We start from the raw sequence: 13,422 nt of genomic DNA, 5'->3' as shown, positions 1-13,422 counted from the left end.
GGTCATCCAATTTCTAAGGGGCTGCCAGAAAGAAGAGGAGGGGGGGGAGGGTTCAAGCTATTCTCCAAAGTACCAGAAGGCAGGACAAGAAACAATGAAATGGAAACTCATCAAGGAGAGAAGCAACCTGGAACTAAGGAGAAATTTCCTGACAATTAGAACAATTAACCAGTGGAACAGCCTGCCTCCAGAAGTTGTGGGTGCTCCATCATTGGAGGCTTTTAAGAAGTCACTCGTCTGAAATAATATAGGGTCTCCTGCCTGAGCAGGAGGCTGGACTAGAAGACCTCCAAGGTCCCTTCCAACTCTGCTTTTTTGTTCTGTTCTGTTCTATGATAAAATGCTTATTTTTAAATGCCGAAGAAGTCAGGAGATTCGGGCAGTTCAAATGAATATAAATATTTACTGCAAGCTTAAGCTCTCTACAAGAATCCGAAGTACTAACAGCCAAGGAAAATTAGTGGGAGAGAAGAGTAGAAGGAATTCAAGGTGGGCTGGGCGCAGGGACTCATGACTGATGACGCCTTTGACGCCTCCCTCCCTTGGGTTCAGCCTGGTCATCTCCTACACTTATGCAGGTTAGGTGAAAACTTCCTCTGAAGTCCAGCATTTTCTTCCAGTGAGAGGCCTTGAGCAAACCCAATGCACAGCTCGTTAAGTCGAGGACTACCTGTATTAGGCATGTTCGCCACACTGAATTACTTATAAAAATATAACAAAGGCAGGCTATTAACTAAAATGCACAACCGATAAATAATAAAATCGCTGGTGGGAGATAAATAGCCCGCCGGGGCCTTGTAACGGAGGAGATTTCTCCAAGCTAAATTAACCATCTGTGGGTCTCTCTTATTTTGCACCAACGGTGTGTTTTCCTTACCTGTTCCTCTTCTAGCTCCTTCTGCTGCATCGCAATGAACTGTTGCACCGCCATGTAGACAAATTTGTACTGGGCTTCCGTCTGCACCATGCCCGACCTCTGCCTTCGTACCATCTGGATTGTCTTTGAGATGTCGATGTCACAATGCAAGCCTGTTGTGGGTCAGGAAAGAGGGGAAAAAAAAAGAGTTAAAAAATGTCCAGGCAGGCAGGTCTGTAGGAGGAGGGCGAGGGTGTCCACGTTAGACTCTTACGCTGGTGATTATTTATTTTTATAGGCAGGCAGTCCTTGATTTACGGGACCAGGAGATTTGACAATAATTGAGGCCTCACAGGATCCCCCCCATCCGACTTTGATCTTTTTTGCCACCATTGACCTTGACTTACAACCGATCATTTAGCCGCCGTTCCAAGTTACAACGGGGCTGAAAAACGGCACAACTGGTCCTCATTCAGCCTTCAGCGGGGAAGACAACTGGGTTACTAACTTAACAACTTCAGTTGTGGCAACAAACTGGGGCAGAGCCCACTTAACCAATGTCCCTTTTAGCCACAGGAATTGTCGGGCTCCCTTGTGGCCGTCGAGGACCGCCAGTAATGGCTTCCTGCATAAAATGAGAGCAAAAACCAGGTTGCCTTTACCTTGTCGGTGAATCGTGTCCACCAGCATGTCTATCACGATGATGGTGCCCGTCCGTCCTATCCCAGCACTGGGAAAAGGGAGAGAAAAGGAAGAGGTCGAAAAGATAGCCACACAACTCTCCTTGCCGAACACACATCACCATCCACACCACACAACTTCTAAGGAAAGACTGAGGGATGTCTGTTAGGAGTACAGTCCAAAGCTGACCCTGGAAGTAAGGGGCGGAAGTTTGTTGAAGCAAAATCCAGCCTAGAAGGTGAGAACAATTAATCAATGTCCTCCCGGAGCTGTCCTCCATCGCTGGAGGTTTTCAAAAATAGACCCTTTGGCCAGGATGGTGTTAGGTCTCCTGCCTTGAGCAGGGGGTTGGACTAGAAGACCTCCGAGGTCCCGTCCAGCCCTAGGATTCTAGGTTCTAATGGAGAGAAACTGAGGCAAAGAAGGGAAACACGTGATCATTACATTCACGGTCCGCCGGCTGGACCAGAAGGAATTGAGAGCTCAAGATTCTCCTCAAAGATTTATAGGTAGTCCTTGACTTATGACCGCAGTAGGGAACCAGGAAATTTGCTTTAAGTGGTGCAGATGTTAAGTGGGGCATTGCAGGACCATGTCCGGTTTTACAATCTTTTTTGTCACTGTTGATAAGCAAGATATCACTTGACTGTGATGTCTGACTTCCCCATTGACTTTGCCGGCTGGGAAGTCATAAATGGGGGTTGGTAAGCGAGACAGCCCTTGACCACGATGTCTGACTTCTTGCCGACTTCCCCACTGACCCTTGCTTATGGGAAGCCGGCTGGGAAGGGCGTAAATGGCGGTTGGTAAGCGGGACAGCCCTTGACCGTGACGTGGGATTTCCTGCCGGCTTCCCCATTGACCCTTATCGGTCGCCGGCTGGGACGATTGCATATGGCAACCAAGTGACTGCAGGATTTGCCAAGTGTCCAAATCACAGGAGTGCTGGGACACTTCGACGTTTGTCAAGGTGAAGACCAGCCATCTCTCATCAGTCGTTAACTTCAAATGGTCGTAAACTGAGGACTACCTGTACTGGAAGAGGGATCTGAAGGAAAATGTCCTTCTGAACTTGCCCCTAGTTGATCTGGGTGGAAGAATCAGTAGAAGCTCCAAGCAGGTCTTGAGGGCACCTGGGCAAGGCGGAAGAACCCAAATCCAGGTGTCCTGAGGTCCCTCACCTGCAGTGCACCACAATTGGTCCCGACTCTGGAATATTTCTGTGGGCCTTGTTGATTTGGTCCAGAAAGCCGAGAACACCGCCTGGCTCAGTCGGGACCCCATGATCAGGCCAGCTGAAATACTGGAAGTGCTTAATTTTTCTGGGCTGCTCTTCCTGGACAGAAGGAGAGAGGGATGAGATTAAAACCGTGCAGAAATATTTAGATGTCACTGTGATGGGACCTTCATTGATTCGCGAGACGTCGGTGGGGGAATTGTGAAGTGTGATGACGGGCAAAGCAAGTCACCGAGAGTTAACATAAACAGAACTAGGTAAATATTTGCATGGCTGCCCCCGCAGTGAAAATAACACAACCCCGGCTCTGTGATTGCGTGCTCTTTTCCTGGAACTTCTGAGTCACTTAGTGTTTGCCACAAAAAAATAAGAGAACAGAGAGAAAGACCCTGGAAGGGCGTGAGTCATTAAACCACCGAAGGAAATTGGGCTGGCATTAAACCACCCTGTAGGGACAAAATAACGAGAGGCTGTCAGAATAAGACCAGCATGGGCAGAGATTGGACTGGAAAGCACAACAAAGAAACTACACAAGAAAAGCAGGCTGAAAAGGAAAAAAGAAGCTGCATCTTTTGGGACCCCCGTTTGAAACTGCAGGCAAATCAATTATCTGAAATAATTTCCAGTTATTCTGCTGCTTTTTACGGTGGCCCATAAATTTAGGCAGCATGTTAAAACGCCCAATAAAACCCCCACTTGCTATCTTGGAGGATCAACAGGTTTCTATAAAGACACTCTGTTGGCACGAGAACTAGAAACATGACTTTTTACAAACAGGAAAACCCACCCCCACTCCAATCTACCCTGTCTATCCGTGCAATCTGCAAATCCCGGATGTAGTAGCCCTGACATTCTCGCTCCCCGGTATTCTGCACGCCGATGTTGCCGAATTCCTTCGTGCCATTTTGATCCGGCCAGTAGCGAAAACACTTGTTCTGCAAGGCAAAAAGAGGAGAGGGACAAACTCAGTTCACACGACACGTAAAGCCGAAAAGCCGTTTGACTGGGGTTTTTTTTTCTTTTTTCTTTTTTTAAAGGTGCGGAGTGAAGATGGCTCGCATAGGAGGGTTTCGCGTGTCTTGTGAATCCAGCCAGTTAAGACAGCAACGCCAAATGATGCCACAAGCTTTTGATGGGACGGGGAGGGGCATTTAGGAGGGTCTCACCCTGCCTCGCTCAACCTCCTTGGTGGTCATGACGATGATGTGGGTGTTTTCCTGGTAGATCATGGTCCAAAAGTCATTGACGGTGCTTTGGAGACAGCCCTGGGTGGCGATGTAGATTTTACGGTGTTCGGCGCTGTGCCCATCTTCCAGAGTATTCTAGAACAGGGGAGAGAAGAGAGGAGGGGAGGACAGAATATAAGGCAGGGACCCCAAATTAGGAAAGGCCGGGGCTAAAGGAACAATAGAATAATAGAAAAATAGAGTTGGAAGGGATCTTGGAGATCTTCTAGTCCAGCCCCCTGCTCAAGTGGGAGATCAGCCTAGACCATTTCAGACAAATGATGGTCTAATCACTTCTTGAAAACTTCCAGTATCTGAGCACCCACAATTTCTAGAGGCAAGTTGTCCCACTGATTAATGGTTCTTACTATCAGGAAATTCTTCTCTCCTTGCTGAGTTTCCATCCGTTGCTTCTTGTCCTGCCTTCAGGGGCTTTGGAGAATAGCTTGACTCCCCCTTCTTCGTGTCAGCCCCTCAAATACTGGAGCTCTACTATCATGTCACCCCTATTTCTTCTTTTCACTAGACAAGACATACCCAATTCCTGCCACCAAGATTTTTTTTTTTTCCTCATCTAGGTTGATTTGACATTTAGGAGATAAACTTCCAACAGGCTCTTCATTTTTTTTTTTATATCTATATTCTTTCCATTTCTTTTTCTGTCATTCCATCTCTGGACGTTTTCAAGAAATGGACTGAATAATAGAAGATCAGAGTTTGGAGGTCATCTAGTCCAACCCTGTGCTGAAGTAGGAAACCCTATACCATTTCAGACAGATGGTCGTCCGTTCTTTTCTTCAAAGTCCCCAGTGTTTGGAGTAGTGTTGGAAGGCTCAGACTGAACTAAGTCACCAGCCACTGAAGCTAACACCCAATTAGGCTCCTTCATTAGAGATTATTAGATTGTCTACTTTTTTCACGAGCTGATTGGATTTAAACCGCCGACAGTCTGGAGCTTCCCGCTCCTTGCAGGCCGAACAGTTTCACAATATTTTTTTCCTTGCTGCATTTATCCAATCTCAAGGAAAAGGGCCCCCCAGCCTTCCTTTCACGTGCACAATTAAAAAAAAAAATTAGCGTTCTGCAATTTTGGGAAACACGTCCCTAATGAACCGTCTTAGATCTGCTCCCAATTGCCTGCCACTCACCTTAATATAGTTGGCATTGATGTAATCGGAACTCGGGACTCTGGGATCCGCGTTCCGGAGAGCCACCCGCGTTGTGTCAACTGCAAAGAGAGGGAAACAGCATAACCGCCAGAAAAAAATTAGCACCCGTCTGGAAAATCACAGAAATATTTTAATTTAATGCCCAGATTTATATCCGGAATGTGTTCAATTGCCCGCTTTTTTTAAAAAAAAAAAACACCTTAATTGCTTTCACTCCTGGGTGGGATTTTGTTCACAATCAAAACAGAGAGAAGAGCCCTCCAGCTTACTGCTTCTCTGCACAACAACCTTCCAAGGGAGGCACGCAGGGCTCAAATAGGGTGAAAGAAGGCTGCCATGCCACTCAGCTAACCTCCAGGATACAAACTGGGTTCTGAGTGCGAAACAGGTGAAATTCCGGGGTTGCTTAAAAAGAGGTAAGCATGCAAGAACAGGAAAAGCACCAGCCATAATTCTATTTTCTATGATTATAGTCTTCCTTTAAAGGCAAAACATTTCCCGCTTTTAGGATCGCTTAAAAATTCCATGGAATTCTTACACGGAAGGATGTTTTTGTAGCGATTCTTCGCCTTGTTCTCGACGCGCTGCCCTTCCTTCCTGGGATAGAGAAATTTGCACTCCTGCTGCTGTAACATCTGCAGGAGCCAAGAAGTCAGGATGGAATCACCGTTCCCATCGTTGGTTTTAAAACAAACCCCATGATCCCCAGCAATGGCTGCCCTAAGCCAGGAGGATGGGGGAAAAGATCCCACCGCAACATTTCATATCTATCTGGGTGAAAATTCTCAGAGTTAATAATAATAATAAAGTTGGAAGGGACCTTGGAGGTCATCTAGTCCAACCCCCTGCTCAGGCAGGAAACCCTATACCATTTCAGACAAATGGCTGTCTAGTCTCTTCTTAAAAACTTCCAGTGTTGGAGCATTCACCCCATGGACAGGAGATTTGATTGGCCCTTTTTCCCCCCTGTACCTCAAATTCTTCCCAGAATCCTTGCTTCGCTTTCTCGCTCTGGTCAGCCATCTTGTTCAGCTCCTTGACCCGGTTCTCGATGTTGGCGGCGATAATCCTTGTGGCGTTGAAAGGCTGGCGGAGACAGAATCTTCTCTAGATGTTGAAGGAGAGAGAGACCCCTGTCTCTTCCCCCCCCACCCCAGTTAAACGCTCGGCACAGGTGACCGACTTACCTGTTTCAGGTGTACCACCACCCCTGACTTCTCCACCATGGGGTTTTTCTTGTAGTGCTCCACCAAGTCAGCCAGCGTGTCGAATCGCTCTCCCCCGCCCACGTCGTACTTTCCGTCCAGCTGCCAAAGGAGAACCAGGTATGGAGGTTGTTGACCCAGCGAGGGGGAAACCGAGGCTAATGTTCGCTGGACATCAGATCGGGACAAAATACAGATAGTCCTCGACCTACGACGGTTCCATTCAGTGACCGAAGTTACATCAGCACTGAAAAAATGTCACTCACTCGGTTGCCAAGGATTCCCTTCACCACCGTGGTGAGAAAGGTCATCCAACGGGGCAAAACCCCACTTAACGACTGCCTCGGTTAGCAACAGAAATTTTGGGCCGTAAGTGGAGGACTGTAGGGAGCTATTTAATGCGAAAGAGGAGAGGAAAGAACTTTCCCATGCTGGAGGGGTTTCGACAGATGGCCAGGGGTGGATTCCAGACCTGGGCAACGGGCTGGACTAGATGGTTTCTAAGGTGGATTTTCTTCTGGAAATCGCTGTACATCAAGGGAATAAGCTGCTTTGGGAAGACACTTCTTTTACTGGAGTGTTTTTGGGCAGCGGAGGTTTGCATGGAGAGTGGGTTAAATCAGAGGCCCCAACCTTTGGGGCTGTTTTTTCCCCATTTTTTTTTCCTTTTTTCCAAAGCCATTTGAAGAAAATGGGGGAAAACCCCTGTTTTTTTCCCAATTTTTTCCAGGTTTCCCCCCCCCCCATCTCTAGATAAGTCAAGGACTACGTAGACTGGAAGGTCCCTTCCAGTCTACCCTTTTTGACACCCTCCCGAGAGGCAGGCTGAAAGAAAGCGGGATCGTTGCGGGTCCTGACCTGGTAGCGGATCATGATGTGGGTCACCCGGGGTTTCCGGTCCCCTGTGTCGGCTTTGTCCTCGTTCGTCAGAACGGACAAGACGAAGTCGCCTGGCTTGCTTTGACTGCTGCGGACTAAAAAGCTGCCGGGTTTGGCTTTGTCGGTGAGGAGTTTCTCAGCTTCCTTGCCGGTCAGGTGGCCATGATACCATCTGAAAAAAAAAAAAAGACAGGGCGGCTTTTCAATGGGAAAGATCAAACTGCCCTCTGTGCTTCCCCCCTCCCGCCCTCAATCCTAGCCCTGGAGACCCTTTCCCACCCTGCTTTTTTTCCCTGGATTTGTCAGCAAGGAACCTCATAAATTTGCACATTTAATGATCTGCTTCTCACCCTATTTTGCATTTCAAAAATCGATCAGAAGGGTCCCCGGAATGGTGCATGTCCTACTCTGGCCTCTAGAGGGCGCCCGCCCTCTATCCCCTTGCAGCATCACCTTTGGATGTAAATAAAAGCCAATTTGAGCAAAGAAATCACCCACTGGCCTACCAGGCCCTTTACATTTCCAATGGTGGGGTATAGCTGCTGGACTACGACTCCCAGGATTCTTTGCTTTTGGGCCAGACGGCTTGCTGTTTGGATGGGGCACCACCTGGAAAGCCTAGGGAGGTGGGACAATCTTAGAAATCGGAGGAACATCCTGGAAAAAGGCAGGGGGGGAAACTGCCCCCCCAAATCCCTACTGGCTCACAGCTTTGAATTCACGTGAAGGAGGCGACTGAGTGACGTAAATGTTCCCCATGTCCATCAGGAACAAATTAGTGGTAATCTTTTTCTTCATCAAAGTGAGAAGCACTTTTAAGACGACTGGATACAGACAAATCAGTGGGAACGTTTTAAACCCATTGCACAGTCCCGGAAGAGATTCCGAGCGTTTATTTATTTATTTATGAGACTTATATACTGCTTTAAGTGCAAGCACTCTCTAAGCGGTGTACACCAGTAAGCAATGTATATATATATATATATATTTACATTGCCCCCAACAATCTGGGTCCTCATTTTACCTACCCCGGAAGGATGGAAGGCTGAGTCCACCTTGAGCCGGGTGAGATTTGAACCGCTGACCTGCTGAACACAGTCAGCTAAAGTGGCCTGCAGTACTGCACTCTAACTGCTGCGCCACCTCGGCTCTTCCCGCAGCATTTTCTCCATCCTCGCAACCGATCTTATAAGATAGGCCAGCACGATCCCCCAGCACGATCCTCCAGCGGGAGGACCTGCGTGGGCTGGCTGGCTTCACCTGCCTGCCCAACTCACCTTTCTGAGGTCGGATCCTGGCAATTGAGTGGAAACCGTAACTCGATGGTGTTGCTGTTCTTCTCGCGCAAAAGGCCCTCCTGGTCAGTGTAGTACTGAATCAGCTCTGCCAAGGTAGCAAATTTTTCCCCTCCGTAGAGGTCATAGTAATCGCCCGTGTTTTGGATTTTGATGTGGGTCACTTCATCGTTCCTCCTGCCGTCAAGAATTGGGGAGGGAAAGGATGACGATGGACACCATATACCTCTGATTCTCCCCCCTAGGGCAGCTTTCCAAAAGACGCCCGAAGATTAAAAAATAAACACAGGCTGCGATTCTGACCGCAGCAGGGATATATCAGATAATATACTGTATGCACATTTGTTAAAATGAAGAAGGCAGGATGAAATAAATGAATAAATATAAGTCGTCCTGAACTTGCAGCAGTTCATTGAGTGAGTGCTCAAAGTCACAACATCACTGGCAAAAGTGGTTGATGGGCCTTTTTCACACTTACGGCCGTTGCAGCATCCCACGGGCGGGGGAATCAAAATTCAGATGCTTGGCAAATGACTCATATTTATGACGGTCTTTGCGGCCTTCTGACCAGCAAAGTCAAGGCGGGAAAGCCAGATTCACATTAACCACTGCGTTACCAACTTAACAGCCGCAAGGGTTCATTTCCGAAATGTGGCAAGGAAAGTCGTAAAGCGGGGCTTAACTGTTTGGCTTAGCCACAGAAATTTCGGCCTCAATTGTGGTCGTAAGCCGAGGACTGCTGTGATACCCCACCCCCTCTTTGCAAATCAATTCTTGCAGCACAGAGAAAGACTTGAAGCTGCGTTTTAAAATCTTTTTTGACTTTTCACTGCGTTAACTTCTCCCAAAAAATTTAAATTGATGCTGGCCCGTACTGAAGGCCCTTCGGCCTGCCACCAGGCCACACCACCCTTTGTGTGAGGCAGACCCACAACTGTATCCTGGAAGCCTCCAATCAGCTTTTTAAAGGAAGCCGAGAGACCCTATGTCACATCAGACGTTTCCTAATTTTGGGAGAAATTTTGCAAACGGGCGGGCCGCTGGCAAGTCTGTGCCAAGAGGGCAAGGATGAGTCACCGCAGGAGCAGAGCGAAGGCACAATAAGGATATTGTGTTGTTGGGAATCAACTTCCTGTTCCCTTCATCCATCCACCCAAAAAGCTAGATTTTTTTTTCTTCTCCCTAAAAATTTAACCAAACAGCATCCCCAGGGCGTATGCCTCCTTCGAACCGCATTTGAAGTGTGCCTTGCTCTGGTCCAAATCTATCTTTGCATGTACGAAGAAGGCAGATAATACAGAACTTCAACCAACGCACGTATTTTAATGACAAAAATGCTAGGTCAGTCCATTAAAGCCCATTAAAATCACCAGCATGAAGGAATCATCCATTAAAAAAAAAACAACAAACGATACAGCACTGAATTAGAGCAGCTGCGTTCTGGAACGCAGGTTTATATTATAATATGTCTTACTCGCTCCAGAATAAATTGCGCGAGGATTGGGTTTATTATTATTATTATTATTCCTATTTTATTGTGGCAGATGGCTTTTCAGGTGTTTTAAGGCACGGAGGTGGCTGTTTAGTTAATCCAACAATTGCATCGAGTTTGACTTTTTTTTTTTTTTAAAAAAAAAAGGTTGAAAAGGAAGCTGGGAGATTGCAAAGCAGAGAGAGGAGGGAAAAATAGAGCGAGGGAAATTGAATGGTTGCTGAAATGCCTTGTAAATTGGTACAGATCAGTCAGATTTCAAGATTCGTCAAAAAGCAACCTAGAATTGACCTGTCCCGAAGCCAGAAATTCTGTACAACCGAAAAACAAATCCAGTATCACTTTCTTTTACATCTGGGTTAAATATCCTTTTCACCCAAAATCTAGGCAACATATTTTTCAGGCATGCAAGACTGACTCTCTCTCTCTCTCTCTCTCTCTCTCTCTCTAACTTTGAACGGTCACTAAATAAACAATTATAAGTTGAGGTCTATCTTTATGGTCATGAGATCTAGAAGCTTGTTTTTTTTTTTAAAAAAAAAATGTCAACGAACTGGATCTTCTGCTAGCACCACTGCCGTAAAAGCAGAACTGTGCTAGTTTGTGTATTCTTTTGGGTCCCCTCGCTTATCTATCTTTCTTTTAAAAAAGCAAAAAACAAAAAACAAACAAACCAAAAGCTTGATTAAGAAATGGGAGAGCTGTTTTTTGTCTGACCAAACTCATCCATCAAATATCTGGAGTCTGGCTGGGCTCTCTAGGTAGACTGTCTCCAAAGTGCCTTTAAAATGCAATTAACGGGAGCCTCGGAAATGGAGCTCCCGGTGAAACGGAGCAGCTTTTAAACTGGGCCAAACAGAATTAACTCTCCTTGTGCTGGAAAGAGGATTTCTTTCCTCTCTCTCCCTTTCTCCATGCTGGAAATACGACCTACCTTTCTTTAAAAAAAGAAGAAGAAAAAGAAGAAATTAAATATTGAAAGTGCCCTCAATTAAATATAAGCAGAAGGCATGCAACGTGCAGTAAGTTTTCAGAATATGAAAACTGGGAAACATTCTAGGCTAAACGGAACAATAGAGGGGATCACCGTGACAGATGTGCAAGGAAAAAAAAAACTGTTTATAAAATGAAAACTAGGTGTGTAGGTAGCACCTACCTGACCGATAACGTGAAATCTCCGGGGTTGCTTTTACTTGGCCGGGCCAAAAAACTGCCATGGATGCCTCTGGTTAGGAGCAGTTTTTCTGCTTCAATCCCGCTGATGTTTGGATGGAACCACCTGGAGGGATGGGGGGGGGGCAAAAAACAAAGAACACCCCCGTATTAATAAGATGGGCAACTGGGTTTCTTCATGGGACGCAGGAGGTGGAGGGTGAGCTTAAAAGGTCATCTAGTCCAACCCCGGTTGGGATCTTAGAGGTCATCTGGTCCAACCCCGTTTTGGATCTTAGCGGTCTAGTCCAACCCTGTTTGGGATCTTAGTGGTCATCTAGGCTGTAGGAGAGGACCAGGCTGAGCGCGAGGGAGGGGTCAAACGCGTCATCAGTCATACAAGAGATCTAAGTCCAGCCCGCCTTGAATTCCTTATTTACCACCAATTAGCTTTGACCATTTTGGATCTTAGCGGTCATCTAGCCCAGCCCCGTTTCGGATCTTAAAGGTCATCTAGTCCAACCCCGTTTTGGCTCTTAAAGGTCGTCTAGTCTGACCCCTTTTTGTGCTTGAATTCTAAATGATCTCCAACAGATCCTCCTCCTCATCATCATTAATTTTCATTTTTTATAGACTGTTTTCCCACTAAGAAGTCCTTATTACATGCTCCCTGCATGTATGACCCACAGTAACGTTCTATGGGCTACCTCAGATTTGGCTGAATGGAGCTTAGCTAGCTATGCTGTTTGCCTTCCCGGCTGCTGGACCTTGAGGGCAAGCATCTCTGGGGTGTTTGCCCCCAGACTCAAGACTGCAGGCAGGTTTCGGATAAAATGCAACGGAGCAGAGCTTCTGTTCAATTCGGTGGGCTGGCTACAGTTTTAATCCCTGCTCGCTGCTCCCCGAATATTTGCTGGCACAGAAGAAGCAGAACATCTATCAAGTATATTTAATAATTAAGCAGGTTTTCCCAAGAGAGACTTAACTAAACTTTATCTCCATCAAGTAGCACAACAATATGGTCAGGGAGGGGAGAGGGAAAGAAGAGAGAATAAAAGTAGCCACATGCAGCATTTTAAGGACATTTAGTGGAGTTAAAAAAAAAAACTGACTTGAAAGCACACACAAAAAATTGTGTCTTAACAATTAGCCAATTACTCAACTAAGATAGCAAATTACTCTTTAAAAAAGGGAGCGGGGATGGATAACCACCTTAATATAAGCCGTTATAGCCCTGTTTCTCAACCTCAACTTTCAGAGAGGTGGACTTCATCTCCCAGAATTCCCTGGCCAGCATGCCAGAGAATTCTGGGATTTGAAGTCCACACAGCATCTAGCTCTAGTTGAGAAATCCCCAGTCAAACTTAATGAGATGAGCATCAGGAAGGAAGGAAGGAAGGAAGGAAGGAAGGAAGGAAGGAAGGAAGGAAGGAAGGAAGGAAGGAAGGAAGAAAGGAAGGTAGGAAGGAGTGGAGAAAAAAGAGTCAAAATATTATTTTCTTGACTTGTCTAGGAGGTATGTCAATACATTTTCTGGAGGTGCAAAGGAATGATGAAAATAGCAAACATTAGGAATCAGTCCACTGTGGTTCCACTGAAAATCTTGCAGAGAATATTACTTGGGGCACAGAGAGAAAATGCATCAAGATAGGGAGGATATGTTGTTTTGGTGGCTTCAGAAGCCAAGGTACAGGTGCTGCACAACGATTGTCAGCACAGCCCTGTTTGCAGCCTAACCACAAATATTTTTAGCACTTAACCACGTGTTGTTCAAACCACAGAGTCTTATCTGGGCAGAGTCACCCAGCGAAGAAGGACGATGGGTTTTCCTAGGGCCAAACCACAAAGAATCCTCCCTGGCTGAGCACGAGAACAAATGGCCCCATTTCTCAAAGAGAGGCTAACCCGACTGCGCTTCATCAGGCCGCTAGACCTCATGGAGGCTGCTGCAAAAGAAAGGGCTATTCTTTGTGACGTCTCAGCACCACACGAGAAGAAATACAGACTGATGTCCAAGAGGGTTTTTTTTCCTCTCTGCAAATGGGGAAAGAAAACTCCATAGGATATCAGTCCAGTTCAAAGAACAGCGAGGTTGGAAAAGAGGAAGAAAACAGCCAAGGGAGATTTCTGCAGTGCAAAGACTCTAAACTTCTAAATGTATAAATAAATAAAATAAACTTATTTCCCTCTTACAACCTAAGGATCAACGTTGGACAGCCAACTAGAGGGC

The 13,422-nt window shown here is 46.3% G+C and overlaps 1 protein-coding gene across 4 annotated transcripts in view; it reads right to left on the bottom strand.

Moving 5' to 3' along the window:
* The window catches only part of LOC120319137 (tyrosine-protein phosphatase non-receptor type 11-like), a 45,082-nt gene that overhangs the window by 22,010 nt on the left and 9,650 nt on the right, over positions 1 to 13,422 (bottom strand). For all 4 annotated transcript variants that reach the window (XR_005559689.1, XR_005559688.1, XM_039367557.1 and 1 more), the window contains exons 2-13: positions 11,197 to 11,319; positions 8,531 to 8,725; positions 7,233 to 7,425; positions 6,357 to 6,476; positions 6,142 to 6,255; positions 5,708 to 5,804; positions 5,149 to 5,228; positions 3,941 to 4,096; positions 3,578 to 3,709; positions 2,719 to 2,873; positions 1,519 to 1,586; positions 878 to 1,029 (exon numbers count right to left, since the gene is read on the bottom strand). Coding sequence is in view for 2 of the 4 variants with exons in the window: in XM_039367557.1 (XP_039223491.1) it covers positions 878 to 1,029; positions 1,519 to 1,586; positions 2,719 to 2,873; positions 3,578 to 3,709; positions 3,941 to 4,096; positions 5,149 to 5,228; positions 5,708 to 5,804; positions 6,142 to 6,255; positions 6,357 to 6,476; positions 7,233 to 7,425; positions 8,531 to 8,725; positions 11,197 to 11,319 (1,585 nt within the window). In the remaining 2 variants the exon portion in view is untranslated. The remainder of the gene's footprint in view (positions 1 to 877; positions 1,030 to 1,518; positions 1,587 to 2,718; positions 2,874 to 3,577; positions 3,710 to 3,940; positions 4,097 to 5,148; positions 5,229 to 5,707; positions 5,805 to 6,141; positions 6,256 to 6,356; positions 6,477 to 7,232; positions 7,426 to 8,530; positions 8,726 to 11,196; positions 11,320 to 13,422) is intronic.

This window comes from Crotalus tigris, unplaced genomic scaffold (assembly GCF_016545835.1).
Source record: "Crotalus tigris isolate CLP2741 ecotype Arizona unplaced genomic scaffold, ASM1654583v1 scf7180000020588.15403103151:6194809, whole genome shotgun sequence".
Taxonomy (NCBI): domain Eukaryota; kingdom Metazoa; phylum Chordata; class Lepidosauria; order Squamata; family Viperidae; genus Crotalus; species Crotalus tigris.
This window is presented reverse-complemented; position numbering and strand designations above follow the sequence as displayed.